The 14,380-nt window shown below is 33.1% G+C and overlaps 1 protein-coding gene across 1 annotated transcript in view; it reads left to right on the top strand.

Annotated features, from left to right (window-relative positions):
- DACH1 (dachshund family transcription factor 1) overlaps positions 1-14,380 on the top strand; it is a 442,442-nt gene that overhangs the window by 234,163 nt on the left and 193,899 nt on the right. Inside the window, exon 3 of the mRNA XM_049779033.1 lies at positions 10,596-10,757. Coding sequence (XP_049634990.1) covers positions 10,596-10,757 — 162 coding nt within the window. The remainder of the gene's footprint in view (positions 1-10,595; positions 10,758-14,380) is intronic.

Raw genomic sequence — 14,380 nt, 5'->3', positions numbered from 1 at the left:
CTCCCCTTTTAACCAGTTCAACCTTCCCAACACCAATACCCCCCATATCCCTCCTACCCCACTGCCCTGTCTGTCTTTGAAAAAGGCGTTCTATTTCTCTCACTGCCATTATGAATATAGTGGTTGGTGTAGTTATTTCTCTAACTGTACTCACCAATATTTGTGTTTCTTCTGACCATAGCCTGACTTTATAACTCCCAAAATACTTTTCAAGAACTACAGCTGTCAAATTATTATTGTAGTCATATGAGGAAACTTCCACCTTGTAGATTATTTTAGAGAACTGATGAGGTATGAATAAATTCCATACAAGATAGATTTAAAAAGCCATGGCTATTAGTCCTTAATTTTTCTCCTCAACTACATGCTGAATATGCTATTTGAATTTTAAAATATATAAAGAATAAGTGAGAGACTTATTGAAGTATAAAATGATTTAGAAGAAAATTTCCATGTGGTTGAGAAAAGTATCAAGACATTTTGGAGGATTATTAGCATACTAAAATAGACAATGAGTTCAATATACTTTTTCAAAAATTAACTTAATGGGGCTGGAGCAATAGCACAACAGGTAGTGTATTTGCCTTGCATTTTGAACAATCGGATTCTATCCTCGGCATCCTATATGGTCTCCCGAGCCTGCAAGGAGGGATTTCTGAGCATAGAGCTAGTAGTAATCCCAGAGCACTGTTGAGCATGACCCAAAAGCCAAATCAAACAAAAATTAACTTTATGATACTTTATTTCCATTATTATACTGCCTTAATAGTCTCCAATATATTGACAGGTAGTCTTTTATAAAAGTAACTTTACAGAATGTCATATACTATCAATTACTCTCAAGTTGGTAAAGCGCCACCTGCCTGAAATTAATAAATTGAGTAAATTGGGTGTAGAGTTATGCTGTTATTAGACATGTTTGGCCCTAGACAAACATGGGGGCAAATGATTGTTTATTGGAGAATGAAATAAAGAGAAAAGTTCTTTAAGGAAAACTAGGTTCACATTTACTGTCTATACCTAAATATGTTTCTATTTAAATTACTTTCTGTGATTAAAATATGCATAAAATTATTTGTTTTCTTTTTTCAAATGCTATAATTGAGATTCAGATAGGCCAGTATTCTAAAGACACTATCTCAACAATGATACAGTTTAGATACCTTGTGCAAACTGAAGTTGACTGGACATTTTTTCTTTGGCAAAATATTCTAAATTATATTGAACTGAATGACAAATGAATATTTAGATTTAGTTTCTAACTGGAATAGCCTATATATCATGCTGATATCTGAGTGTCCGTGATTTTCCTTCCTACAAAATCCAAAAGCTACTTGAGCAAAGGGGACACATTTTTCTCTCATTGTAAAACATTTTAGAACATGTTCTTTTCTGCTTCACATTTATTGACAGAGTCAGTATTATCATTGTTAAACTGGGCATTAGAGAACTAAATTTACTATTTGCATATTTAACCATGTGGGTTTATAGGCATGATAAAACTCACTGCCCATAAGTTTCATCATCAGTTAAAAATAAAGGGCCAGACCTGGAGAGATGGCACAGTGGCGTTTGCCTTGCAAGCAGCCGATCCAGGACCAAAGGTGATTGGTTCGAATCCCGGTGTCCCATATGGTCCCCCGTGCCTGCCAGGAGCTATTTCTGAGGAGACAGCCAGGAGTAACCCCTGAGCATCACCGAGTATGGCCCAAAAACCAAAAAAATAATAAAAAAAATAAAGGGCCATATTATAATGTTTAAGTCTTACTCATCTCTATTGTATGTGTGTGTCTATATGTGTGTGTATACATCTAGAGCTCAAATGGCTGGTTAGAAATTTTTTTATTAAGCATGGAAATATTGAACAATGGAGTAAAAGTAAAAATTATAAATATAAAACTTTGGTGTTCCATGTTCAGGTGTTTTTAATACTTAACCAAAAACTTACCTATTTTAAACATACAATTAAAATTTTTACTGTCTATCTTCTGGCCTGTTTAAGTGAGTGACTGAAACTTTTTGTCACAAAAATGTTCATGAAATCTTCTCAGTGTATATACATGGACAAATGGCATTTCTTTTTTTTTTTTTTTTTTTTTGGTTTTTCGGGCCACACCTGTTAGATGCTCAGGGGTTACTCCTGGCTACGTGCTCAGAAATTGCCCCTGGCTTGGGGGGACCATATGGGACGCCGGGGGATCGAACCGTGGTCCTTTCCTTGGCTAGCGCTTGTAAGGCAGACACCTTACCTCTAGCGCCACCTCGCCGGCCCCACAAATGGCATTTCTATATAAATTTCTATTCTCTGAAATCACTAATGGTATAACTTTATAGATGCTGGGGTATGCAATTTAAGTTATTTAAATAACAATGCTAAATTTGATGATATTTTAATTTATAAGTGATTATCAATAAAATCTTACCATATGTATTTCAAATAAGTGAGATTTTAAAATATTTTAAAACTCTAATTTAATCAAACTGAAACTGAAAACTTCATAAAAAGTGTTTCAGTTAATGGCCTCTAAGATCAATTTTCTTTTTTTTTTTCATGAAATATAAATGTGTTTTAAAGGGCAACAAAAGTCTGCTTAATGGACATTAAGAGACTAATTTATGCTTAAAATTTTAATTTTATCATGAGTCAAAATTAACTTCCTTATTTTAGCTACTCATCATTTACATTATTTAATCATTCAATGTTGAGTACAGGCATGTTTCAATCCAATTTCAAGTTATTTAGAAAGGATAGAGAATGAAAAAAAGAGTGCCAATATTTTAGTTTTTGCCTTTCAATAAAGATAGGAAGAAAATGGTAAAAACAAATATACTGATGTTCTCTCATTGTTATATCAAGCCAAGAGTTCTTCTAAGACTTGGAGTGATTTCAATTTAGTTGTAATTCTAACTCATATGGCGTCTTCAATGCACCTTCAACAGAGTTTTGCAGAGTCTATAGGAACTGTCAGGAGCAGAAAGATTACTTCACAGTAATGACTGTTGAATTGAGCTATGCTTTTTGATGTTTTGCTTTCTAAATTGAATTGTGGGACAAGATTAATTGCACACAGTGAGAGTTTTAAATGAATGGCTACATAAAGCATTAAGTTTCTCTGTCTACCACTTGGGGGGGGGGAGCTACATGGTTTAAATGAATAAATGCCTTTAATGCACAAAATGCCTGGGCTAATTTTAAAATTCCTTTTATAACATCTATTATTGAAAATAGAAACTCACTTTATTCATCTGTCTTGGTTATATTGCTCTGGTGGAAGTAATTTAATATTTCTGCTTTCCACTAATCTTCTAGTTCACCAGAAGTAAACAATAGGTTTCATAAATTAAAAATACACTCTTCTGAACATGCTTATAAGATTAAAAAAACAAGGCTGTAAACATTTATGACTGAAGCAAACTAGATTGTTCAAATACTGCCATGATGTATCATGTATATCAATATGGCACTGATATCAGTTAGAATGCAAACAAGGTTTTAAATGATGTGCCCCTTCATTTCAGCTGGAGAATCCGCTTCACACCATCTGCCTATCAGATGGTTAGGAACCAGGACTGCGTATTAATGCCACATGTTCGATTTTCCTCCTCCTTGTAATGGTTAGATTCATATTGCTAATAGCTGTGCATGAGCACTGTCGATGAAATTTCTGTGACGGCGAAGTGATGAGATATTTATAAGCCTCCTGTCTCCCTGAATAATCAGTAGGAAGAATGCCAGACATAAATAACTTATCAATTCCAGAATATTAATAATAACTACCATTGGCTAATAACTACCTACTACTCTAAGTTTAAACTAGTTTCTTCGAAGCTTGTATAAAGTAACATAAACATAAAAGTCTTTCATATGGAAGTTTTGAATGCTTGCTATTTCTTGCATATACCTCATTTATTTAATCATTGGGTTTTGGAAAATGCATTTTATATGGAATGTGATGTAAAAGTAGACAGCATATCAAACATTTGGAAGTCATCTTGATGTCTTTGAAACCAAAGATCAAAGATTGGACCTTTCAAGTTAATGAGCAAACAAACAGATCAGAGAAAGAATTTGACAGCAATATGTCTCTTTTATTGATATTTATAATCTACAGTTGTAATCTACTCTTTATAACTAGGAGTACTAAAATATTTGAAATAAATGGAATGGGGGTACATTTCCTTTTGTTAGAGTTTATTAGGCTTGTATAATGGTATTTGAAAGATTTAAGAGCTGTTTTGATAGAAGTTGAAAGCAGGCAAAAAAAAAAAATGCTATATTCGCAAAGTAAATTAAGGCCCTTAAGTGGTTACAATACCTTGTTTCCCTTCCTAATAATAAACTCAAAGATTGACTTTAGTATTAGTGTTGAAATAACAGAGTTTTTATCAGTAGAACAGAGACTAGAGAGTCAGTGATTTTTTTTTTACAAATTTGATCAATATGGACTAATAAACAAATAATTAACTAGAGGAATGTTTTTTAATTTTTTATTTCCCAAATACCTAAGTTCTTATTCTATGATGTTAAGTAGTATTTGTGATATTTGCATATTGTGAATAAATGGATAGAGATAAAAGCAAACATAAGAACATGAAACATATTATAGGTTATTTATGCAACAACACTGCTTTTCTTTTATTTTTTTTTACTAATTTTCTTTTAGCGACTTCTAAGTTCTATAACTTACTAAAGAACCAGGTAAGCTTAATGCAAGTTATTAGAAGTTTGTACAAACTTTTAGTATGGCATTTTCTAGCAATGATATTATTCTTGTGTTATCTATGATAATGAATATGACAGCTAGTAATTCCATGCCATCACTATTACATACAAAATTTTAAAATATTTTAGTGGAAAATAAAAAATTTGAAATTATATTAAACTGAGTGTATAATCCAGGCAAAAGAGTAGTTCTCAGACATAAAGAATCTTATATAAAGGTACGAATAAAATAAAATCCAAAATGATCATTCTTATTATAAATTCGATAAGACAATTGAAATCGAAGTTAAAACTTGTTAATTATTTTGTATTGACATTTATAGAACTTGTCAAGATCAAAATGGAAAGAAATTAAAATTTTATATGACAAAAGCAATTTGTGTATTAATTTAAGTTTGATATACAATGTTTTTTCTAGACTTCTTGCAGGTGTCTGGGGGAGTAGTATTCAGTATAAGAAGTAATACATTTTTCCTTAAAACTAAATATTTCTCAATCTATTATTTTTAACAGTAGCAAATATGTTTTAATTCTATATTATAGTCCAAGTTTTGATACTAAGATTCTATGTATAATCTTTCAAGATAAAAACCTTCGCATTTGACTCAATTCAGTACAACTATTTTTCTTGAAGAATTAAATACTATATATAGAAAGTGTGTGTGTGTGTGTGTGTGTGTGTGTGAGAGAGAGAGAGAGAGAGAGAGAGAGAGAGAGAGAGAGAGAGAGAGAGAGAGAGAGAGAGAGAGAGAGAGAGAGAGAGAGAGAGAGTCGGGTTGGAGCTGTGGCACAACCGGTAGGGCTTTTGTCTTACACACGCTAACCTAGAATGGACCTTGGTTTGATTCCTCAGCATCCCCCAAGCCAAGAGCGATTTCTGAGTGCGTAGCCAGGAATAACCTCAGAGCATCACCGGGTGTGAACCAAAAAAAAAAAAAAATGAGAGAGTCAAACAATCTGGAGCAGCGTATGATCATTTATTCATCTAGTTATTCATTCTTATATACATATCTGTAGTTTCAGTGAGAGAAAGAAACCTGATGTAAGCCTAACCAATTAAAGAATCAAAAGCAATTACCTAAGCTGTTTAAGAAGCAATTACTGTATATACCAAATAAATGAATATATGTGATGCTGAAATTAAATATGTTCATGGCTGTTACATCGGGAAGGTAGAGAATTGCATTATCTGACTTGATTCTTAGCTTATGTTGTGGCTTGATAAAGTTACATGAAGAATAGAAACAGTTCAAATTTCTTGGTTCAAACCGATTTTGTGTCTTAATAGGTTCCTTTGTTGACTCTTAAGCTTACTCACTTTTATAAAACCACAGCAGCAAAAATCTGCTTAGCTAATAAGCTTTTATTGAAATATGAGCACACACTCTTGTGTAAATTGCTGTCATCAATTAATCTCAGGACTGTGAACATCAGAATCAACCTGTTGACGGGTTAAACACATGTGTACCTCAATCTATCCCAGAGATGCAGTCTGTGAATGTGAATGTAAGAAAGAACTACATCCTGCATTGCACCTGGGTTGATGACATTTTTTTGCTCTGAAAAACACAGGAATGCCTAATTGCTCAGGAAAAGTCAAAAGCAGTTGTGAGTGTTCAGCATGACACATCAGGGTGGCCTACTAAAAGTAACAAATAACTGTGAATACCATGTAGGGAGGAAAAACTAAGAAAGAACAGGGTTAGGCAGTGAAGCATATAAATGTGGCAGGTTAAACAGTTCTGGATTGTATAGAGAATGTTTTCTTGCTTGAATTCTTTAAAAAACATAGACAAAAAGCTAGAATTATTTTGCGAATCTATTAGACATTTTTCCCACCGAAGCATAACTTCCTCAGAGAACACAATGTACAATGGGACGAATAACTCAGACCAATGTATGGATTCTAAATGTGTAGATATTAAGCTAATTTTTTACTAGAGATAGCAAGTTGGAAGTGGATTTGAGAATTACATCAGACTTGAAGGGGCCAAAGGAAGGCCAACAGGAAGTGTAATAAATACAGAGGGGTGAACCTTTGTTATCCTCTCTTTTCCTAGCTAGATATAGCTTTGGAGATTCTTACTTTACATTACTTAATGTGATGTGCTATTTCTGGTTTATTCAGACTGATCATAGCATACACATAATGGGTCATAATACATACTCTACAAGTTGTCAAAATCATTATCATATTTTGTGACTTTTTAAGCAATCTAATGTGATAAATCCTTTTCACTCAGTGTCAAGTTGTGGTAGGAGGTAGGTATATCTATAAAAGATTGCATTCGTCTTCTATCAGTGCAATAATTCAATTAGAAGAACTAATCCTAAACACACTAGTCCTTAGAGTTCACCACCCCACCCCATCAAAACAAAACAAAACAAATAAGAGTAATTAGGAATTCCAGTGAATAGCAATATAGAATATAGGCACGCATATGTGTGTGTGTGTGTGTGTGTGTGTGTGTGTGTGTGTGTGTAATATGTGTGAGAGAGAAACAGAGAGAGAAAGAATGACAAAGACAGAAAAAAAAATTCCTGGAAGGCAGAAAATCTCAGAATTGAACTGAGCAATTTCATATATATTAAGAGCTCCATGGTAGGTGATTTTGATGCATGGGGAGGACTGAAAAACTCTATAAAGTAGAGATGAGAACAAAGGAAAGGGATGAATTTTGGCAATAAGTATGAGTAGAGTATTTTTTTTATTTTGGTTGTTGGGTTTTCGGGTCACTCGGGTTATTCCTGACTATACACTCAAAAATCACTCTTGGCTTGGGGGACCCTATGAGACTCTGGGATATCAAACCGAAATCCAACCCGCAGTCCATCCTAGGTCAGAGCACACAAGGCAAACACCCTACAGCTTGCGCCACCGCTCTGGCCCCATAGAGGGTGATTATTTTTAACCATGAGTCTTGAGCTGTTTCTTGAAATATCATAGTTAAAAGGTTAACATTAAACCTGCTACTAGGAAAGATTACTATTTAAGCAACTGTATGACATGTGTAAGGGCAGAAATATATTGAAGGGTTAGAGAGTTTATTTTTTCTGGAAAGTTGGAGCACCTTGCGCATATTCTGACTTTAAATTAGTATTTTGTTGGACTGGATGTATAAAGGGTAGGACAATTGCCTTGCAGCGAGTTGACCTGGGTCCAATACCCTGCATCCCACATTTATGATTCTAAGCCTGCCAGGAATAATTATTTAGTATAGAGCCAGAAGTATTCTGTGAGCCCTGGGGGTGTGACCTCCTCTCCAAAAAGAATTAAAAAGAAGCAATGCACGAGGTAAGGAAAAGAAGCTTATATTTGTAGATCACTGGAGAACAGGGGAGTATATGACATTCAGAGGTAAACAGGAAACTGAGCACCAAATCACTGATATTTATGGAAAGCATCAAACTAGTTCCTAAGTTCAGTCATGGTTTGGCATGGTTTGATTTTTCACAGGGTTAGATAAACCGTTGTTTGAATAAAAAGAGATTATATGTGGGGTGATTGCAAATTGTGATGACTATCTGAAGGCAACCGGGGTAAAAAGGTTGGAAATTTACACTAGGGGGAGCCAATGGGAACAGAGAAAAATAGTTTAAGTTGAAAATTAAAGAATTAAACTTGAGAACCCATCAACAGCTAGGCGAGTGAATGGAACAAAAATCTGTAACTTCTTGCAAATGACATTTCTTGATTCTTGCTTCTGTTATTCCAGACTAAAAGTTAATATTACATGTATGATACTTATATCTGTTTGTACTAATTTCTTCTGGCATTTATAAAAAAGATAAAATGGGGATAAGTTAATATAAAAGTAGCAAAGCACTATAAATAAGATGACATAAATAATAAAGCTGTAGAAAGTAATTTGAAAGTCAATATCAGATACAATTATCCAAAGATTCTCTTACCTAAGAGTACTCTGGCCAACTCACAATATCCATTTAAATCTAAGAGTGAATTTTACTTACTGGACCATTTTAATGCAAGTCATGCATAGTTTTTAGTATATATAAATAGGATACTCTTTGCATAGATTTTTTAACAAATATTATCCTTTTGTTAAGAGGATGTTTTTACATATAAATAAACCATATTCACATTTTTATTCCTTGTCTAAGGCTACATGACTCGTGTCTCATTCTGTTGAACTTGATTCAGGGATATACAATAATTATAATCATATCTCAAGCTGTACATTTATCTTACTTGAATAGTGTGGAGCAAGATTTACCTGCTGCATAAATCAATGATAAAACCCTAAAGTGTCATAAATTGAAGATGGGATAATGAAGGGAATTAGGCAATGAAGAACAGATATATGTGCTATATTAATATTTCTGACAAGGAAAAATGGAGGAAGAGATATTCGCTGAGAAAAACAAAGAGAATTTTAAGGGAATGGGAAGAAAATGTTCTAAAATATTGTTGAAAGAAACAAATAACGAGAGAGAATTCAGTCATAGGGATATGAGAATATCATTCAATTGACATTGTAGGGTCTCCAATATTCAGTTCCAACCTAGTTGAATTATTTGAGTTTGAATAACTGTTTTTGAGGAGTAGTTATCTGTATTTAATATAACAATTTGATCTGATGATCTTGTTGTAATGGAGTGATAGAGTCAAGTTACTTGGTCTGATGTAAAGATAAGCTGAGAGGTCTTTTAGTCTCTTAAAAATTGGAAATTATTTCTAGGGCAAAAGATTTTTTCAAAAATAGTTTCTGGGGCTGTAAATTATTTGTTGTAGACATTGGAAGTGATGATTAGTGGGGAGGAAAAGGAGGAGAGAGGTGTTCAGTTGCTAATCCACCAGCTAGCAGTGGAAATAAATCACACAGATAAATTTAAATCTGGTTGAAATGCTGCAGTTAAAAACCCTGAAGACACAGTAACAACAAGAATATGGGGTGGCTATCTATTTGCTCCTAGATGCTTAAAATTTGAGAATTAAGAAGTAACAGTTAACATTGCATAATTTTAAAACTATTTTTTCATTTTGCAATTGTCAGGAAAAAAAGGATAAATGAATAGACATGGTAAAAAAAACTCACATATTTAAGGGAGATAAACGACTCCTGCTTTAAAAACAAAACAATAAACTCTGCTGTTTATATGTAATCTATAACTAGATCTATAAATACATAGTGGCCCTAGTTTTCTTCTCCAACATAATCTGGTTCTCGAACTCTGTTTCTAATCTCATGTCCACTTTTACCCTGTGATTTCTGGATGGACAGAGGTGAATTATTCTAACCAAATATCATGGAACAGATACTCTAAATGTCAACTTTGGAATAGCAAATGTGGAGAAAGTCAAATAATTCAGGGAACTGCCTTTTAGGGCAACTAACTACCTTTAGAGGAAAAGTACTCCAGACTACTAAATGGGAAGTGTGAAAGTACTCTAAAAGAGAAAGGCATGCATAAGAATTGGTGGCAAGTTCGTCATAGCTGGAGTGTGACATGAAAATGAGGAAACTTTGAGTGATCCAGTAGATTTATCCTCTGTAGTAAAAAGTTTTGTAAAATAAACTGAATTGTTCAGATCTTTCTCTTTTTAGGGTTTCAAGCTGAAAATGGCAGGTTCACATTGGTATGTTTAAAAGGTAATTGTGATTTTATTGCCTTTGCTATCCTCTCTGTCTGAATCATGTTTATGGTAAAACATAATTTGGGAGTTTAGAGAGTTCTTGCTTCATTATATCAAGGTTGTTTCATTGGCTAGTTGGGTATAAATATATGTTAGAGCATTGCATAAAAGGATCATGCACTCTAATATGTGTGTATGTATTATCGAAGGTACATGGACAATTACAAGAAAAAAATCAAAATTTGAATTATCTTATTTTTAATTTATTCTTTTAAGGTCTGACAGCAGCAGCTGCAGCAGCTGCGGCTGCTACCAATGCAGCTATTGCCGAAGCAATGAAGGTGAAAAAAATCAAATTAGAAGCTATGAGCAACTATCATGCCAGTAATAATCAACACGGAGCAGATTCTGAAAATGGGGACATGAACTCAAGTGTTGGTAAGTTTTATGTACACTAAAACTTACGGTGATCATTTTTATTATCTAATTGCTTCCCTTTATGTGTTATTGACTGCCCACTGAAGAAGTTGGTGATTTTAGTTTGGAGACTATATATTAAAATATAATTTTGACTCTGAATCAATAGGCATACACAATTAGTGACATTTCACTTTTACTATAGTATGAAGTTAGGGCTTTGGCTTCTTATATAATCAGTTAATTCAGATCTTCCATAATATGAGTAAGTTTAAGTTATCAGAATAGGTAATGTCATAGAAAAATATTTGTAAACCCAATCTCTCTTTTTATGTTCTTTAGAATTTTTTTCTCTGAAATTTGCATGAGCTGCAAAACATAAACTTTAGGCTTTTATGTTGTCCCAAGTCTATGAATTATCTTAGTTATTTTATCTAAATACATATTCATTATAATTTTTCTCATTTAAAAATAACATCAATATTTATTTATTATTTTAATCTTTAAGTATAAAGATAAAATGTAATAGTTACTATGTAAGCAAAAAGGAACAATTTTATTTTGCAGTAATTAGGTAGTTCATTTTGTCAAAGACAAATTCAAATAGAGGTCACATTTTCTTATTGATGACATTTTAGCCTCTGTGTTTTTCTCTATGGAAGGATACTATTTTTTATTATCTGTCACTGAACAGTTATTTCCCCTTAAAAGAATGCTCAATTATAATTTAATAAGAGGATAAGCAAAGAATATTTAATGATATATGCAGCATACTATATCCAATTTGTAATGAAAGATAAAATAATTCATGGCAGTTCAATTACATTTTTTTAAAAAATTTTGGTAAGTTTTTTAGAGTATTATTTATTTTGGATAATTGGTAGAACTATATTTTCCTATATTTCATTGAAATATAAATACAAAGATATAAAAGAATTCAATGGATTTGATGAATAATAATATTCAAGGAATTCCTGAAAAGCATAACTCTTCATGAATAGGAAGTTGATTCAAAATATATGTACAAAATACAAATACTACTGCTGCAACGGGACATCTTCTAGTGTAAAAGGGGCAATAATAGAGTTGCTAGCAGGCATGCACAGGGAAATGAAAAACTGTGGCCAAAGAAAATGCATTTGATTTGTTGGTTATAAAGTTATGGTGTCAATTCTTAGAAAGCAAAAGAGTTGGTGAAAGCTCAAACTGAAAAGGACTAAGAGCTGTAGAGAACTGACTTGAGCTCACTATTTGAACATGGATTACATAAATATATTCAGACTTATAGAAATTACAAGTAGTTTTGAACTGAAATTGTTATAATTTCCTATTAAAATGGAAAGGGTATTATTTTTAAAATGCAATCTTTTATGTGTTGACCTATAAGGGAGCAAAATTATCAGTTCCTACAAAATGTAGTTGTCATTTCCAATCATGATATGGATCATTTTCAAATTTTTAGATAGTAAGGTTCTAGTTAGACTAGTTTTGTTAGTTGGTATTAGAAGAAAGATACTTTCTGTACTAATTGAATTTACTCAATTTTTATTTGATAGACTATACAATTCTGTGTCACAGGTTTTCATGTTCAATTATGGCATGTTTATTAAGTATATCTCACACCCGAATTTCTGAGCAATAGATTCAGTAGCTGACTATGACTAAATGAGTATATTTAAAATAAATATAATCTGGCTTAACATTTAGCATCTATAAACATTTGATACTTATATCATAAAGATCACAAAATGTAACTAAATGATTATTTTGAAAGAAGTAAATCTTCAATTGTTTTGTTTTTCCTTTGTGGAAACCTATTGAATGAGAAACAATTTAATTTGTCTTTAAAGATGGTCTCAATATTTTAAAATTATTGTAGCATGGTACTGTTACTTAAGTCATAGAGATCCTTATGGCTTAGGTTTCTTCAGCTGTTTTGGATGAGAAAGTTATTGTCATTTTCATCCTATTCTCACAAGCTGCTGTCCCCTAGGAATTTGATTTATTACCCTTTCTTGGTGTTCACCCTGCCCACTTCTTTATCTAGGGATCAGGGAGAGAGTTGGGGGGGAGGCGGAGATAGGGTGAAAAGGATACAGGGCAATACTGGGGGTTGAGCTGGCTTAGATCAAAGAAGTTGCTGAATCTAGAAGTTGCTTAATATATCTCTCTTACCCCTTCCTGTCTTCATTGGTCTGAGGAGAGTGTCTGTCTCTTGGTAAATATTCAATAATTACATGTTCTGTAACTTTGGAAAGTTATATAAACTTTCTGAGCTAAAATTCTGCATGTGGAAAAAGGCATAAATAAAAGTATGTACATGAGGGGAATTTAAGGAGATCACATTTGTTAGTGTTTATCACTTTATTTATTGCAATGTCTGCTTATCACATTGTTTGCTCCTCAGCCAGCTTTGTGGTTTAAGTATTGTTTTTGTTATGATTATTTCTTCAAACCAGCTCTCCTAAAAATATGACCTCTTTCTCCCCCCCCCTTTTTTTAATGTCATCAACTGTTTTATTCTCATTTTCCTGTTTTCTTGACTTGGTGTTATTTGTTAGCTTCAAGCATGTGAGGAAATTTGGAGGCAGCTACTACATCATCTGATATTGTTTTAAATTTTATTTTAGCTCTTTCTAGGAACATTGAAGGAAAAAAAAAAAGTTTAGTGCTAGAGGGCATACCTTTTGTGGACTAGAGGACTAAGAAAGCAGACAGTTATCACAGTCTGTCCTGAGGTTAGTAAAAACTGCTTAAATGAGTGATATGGAAGCTTGTGAATACCAGGAAGAATCCCAAGAATCTCAAAGGTCTTTATTTTAGAATATAAACCTGCTCCTCTCATGAATCCATCAATTGGCTCTTTGAAGCATTGAACTCCTTGGAGAGGTGCTACTTAAATGATATACTAGTGCTGTTCAAATTCTAGCCCTGTCCAAATTCAGAGACATTTTTAAAAGCCATTCTTCCTCTTGTTTTCTTTCTTATGCTCATCTGACTTACAAGTTCTGTTCAACTTTTTTTTTGTTTCTGTTATTCTTAGAAAACTGCTTTTTTTCAGCTTCAGTGGCAAAGTCATACTTATTGTCCAAGGAAAGAAATTTAGTTTTGGTTTGATTTGTCTTGGTGAAGTGAAGGAATATTTTGATTCTAGATGACTCTTTTCTGTTTCTAACATGAATTGTGAAATTTTGCTAGGAGAAAAATGTTTAAGAAAACTGTTGGACAGACAGGCGATTATTTCATATCCCAATTTTCAATGGTAACCTTGACTTCACATCTTTCCACCAGAATGATCGCTTTAGGAAGAACTAGGACTTGAAGATAGATCCAAGTGAGGCATCAGCAAGCTGAGTAAAATATATAGCCGTGTCGCCATTCTCCCTCATCCACAATCAATTGGATTCTTTTAGTTTAATATTTACTTGCTAAGATGAGATGCTAGTCTGCATGGTGATAAACAGTCTGCTCGTGGCATCTGAAGGTGACCTGTCAGTTCATATGGACAAATCTCCTGCTTACTGAAATGTACAAAATAAATCATTAAAGCAGGCAGGTGCTCATTCCCAGATTTAAATCACCATAGATTTATGATTTGAATTAATGCTTCATTTGGCCATAGAAATAGATGCTGAGACAAATGA

This window comes from Suncus etruscus, chromosome 8 (genome assembly GCF_024139225.1).
Source record: "Suncus etruscus isolate mSunEtr1 chromosome 8, mSunEtr1.pri.cur, whole genome shotgun sequence".
NCBI classification, from domain to species: domain Eukaryota; kingdom Metazoa; phylum Chordata; class Mammalia; order Eulipotyphla; family Soricidae; genus Suncus; species Suncus etruscus.
Note: the sequence above shows the minus strand (reverse complement) of the source record. Positions and strands in the feature narration are given on the sequence as shown.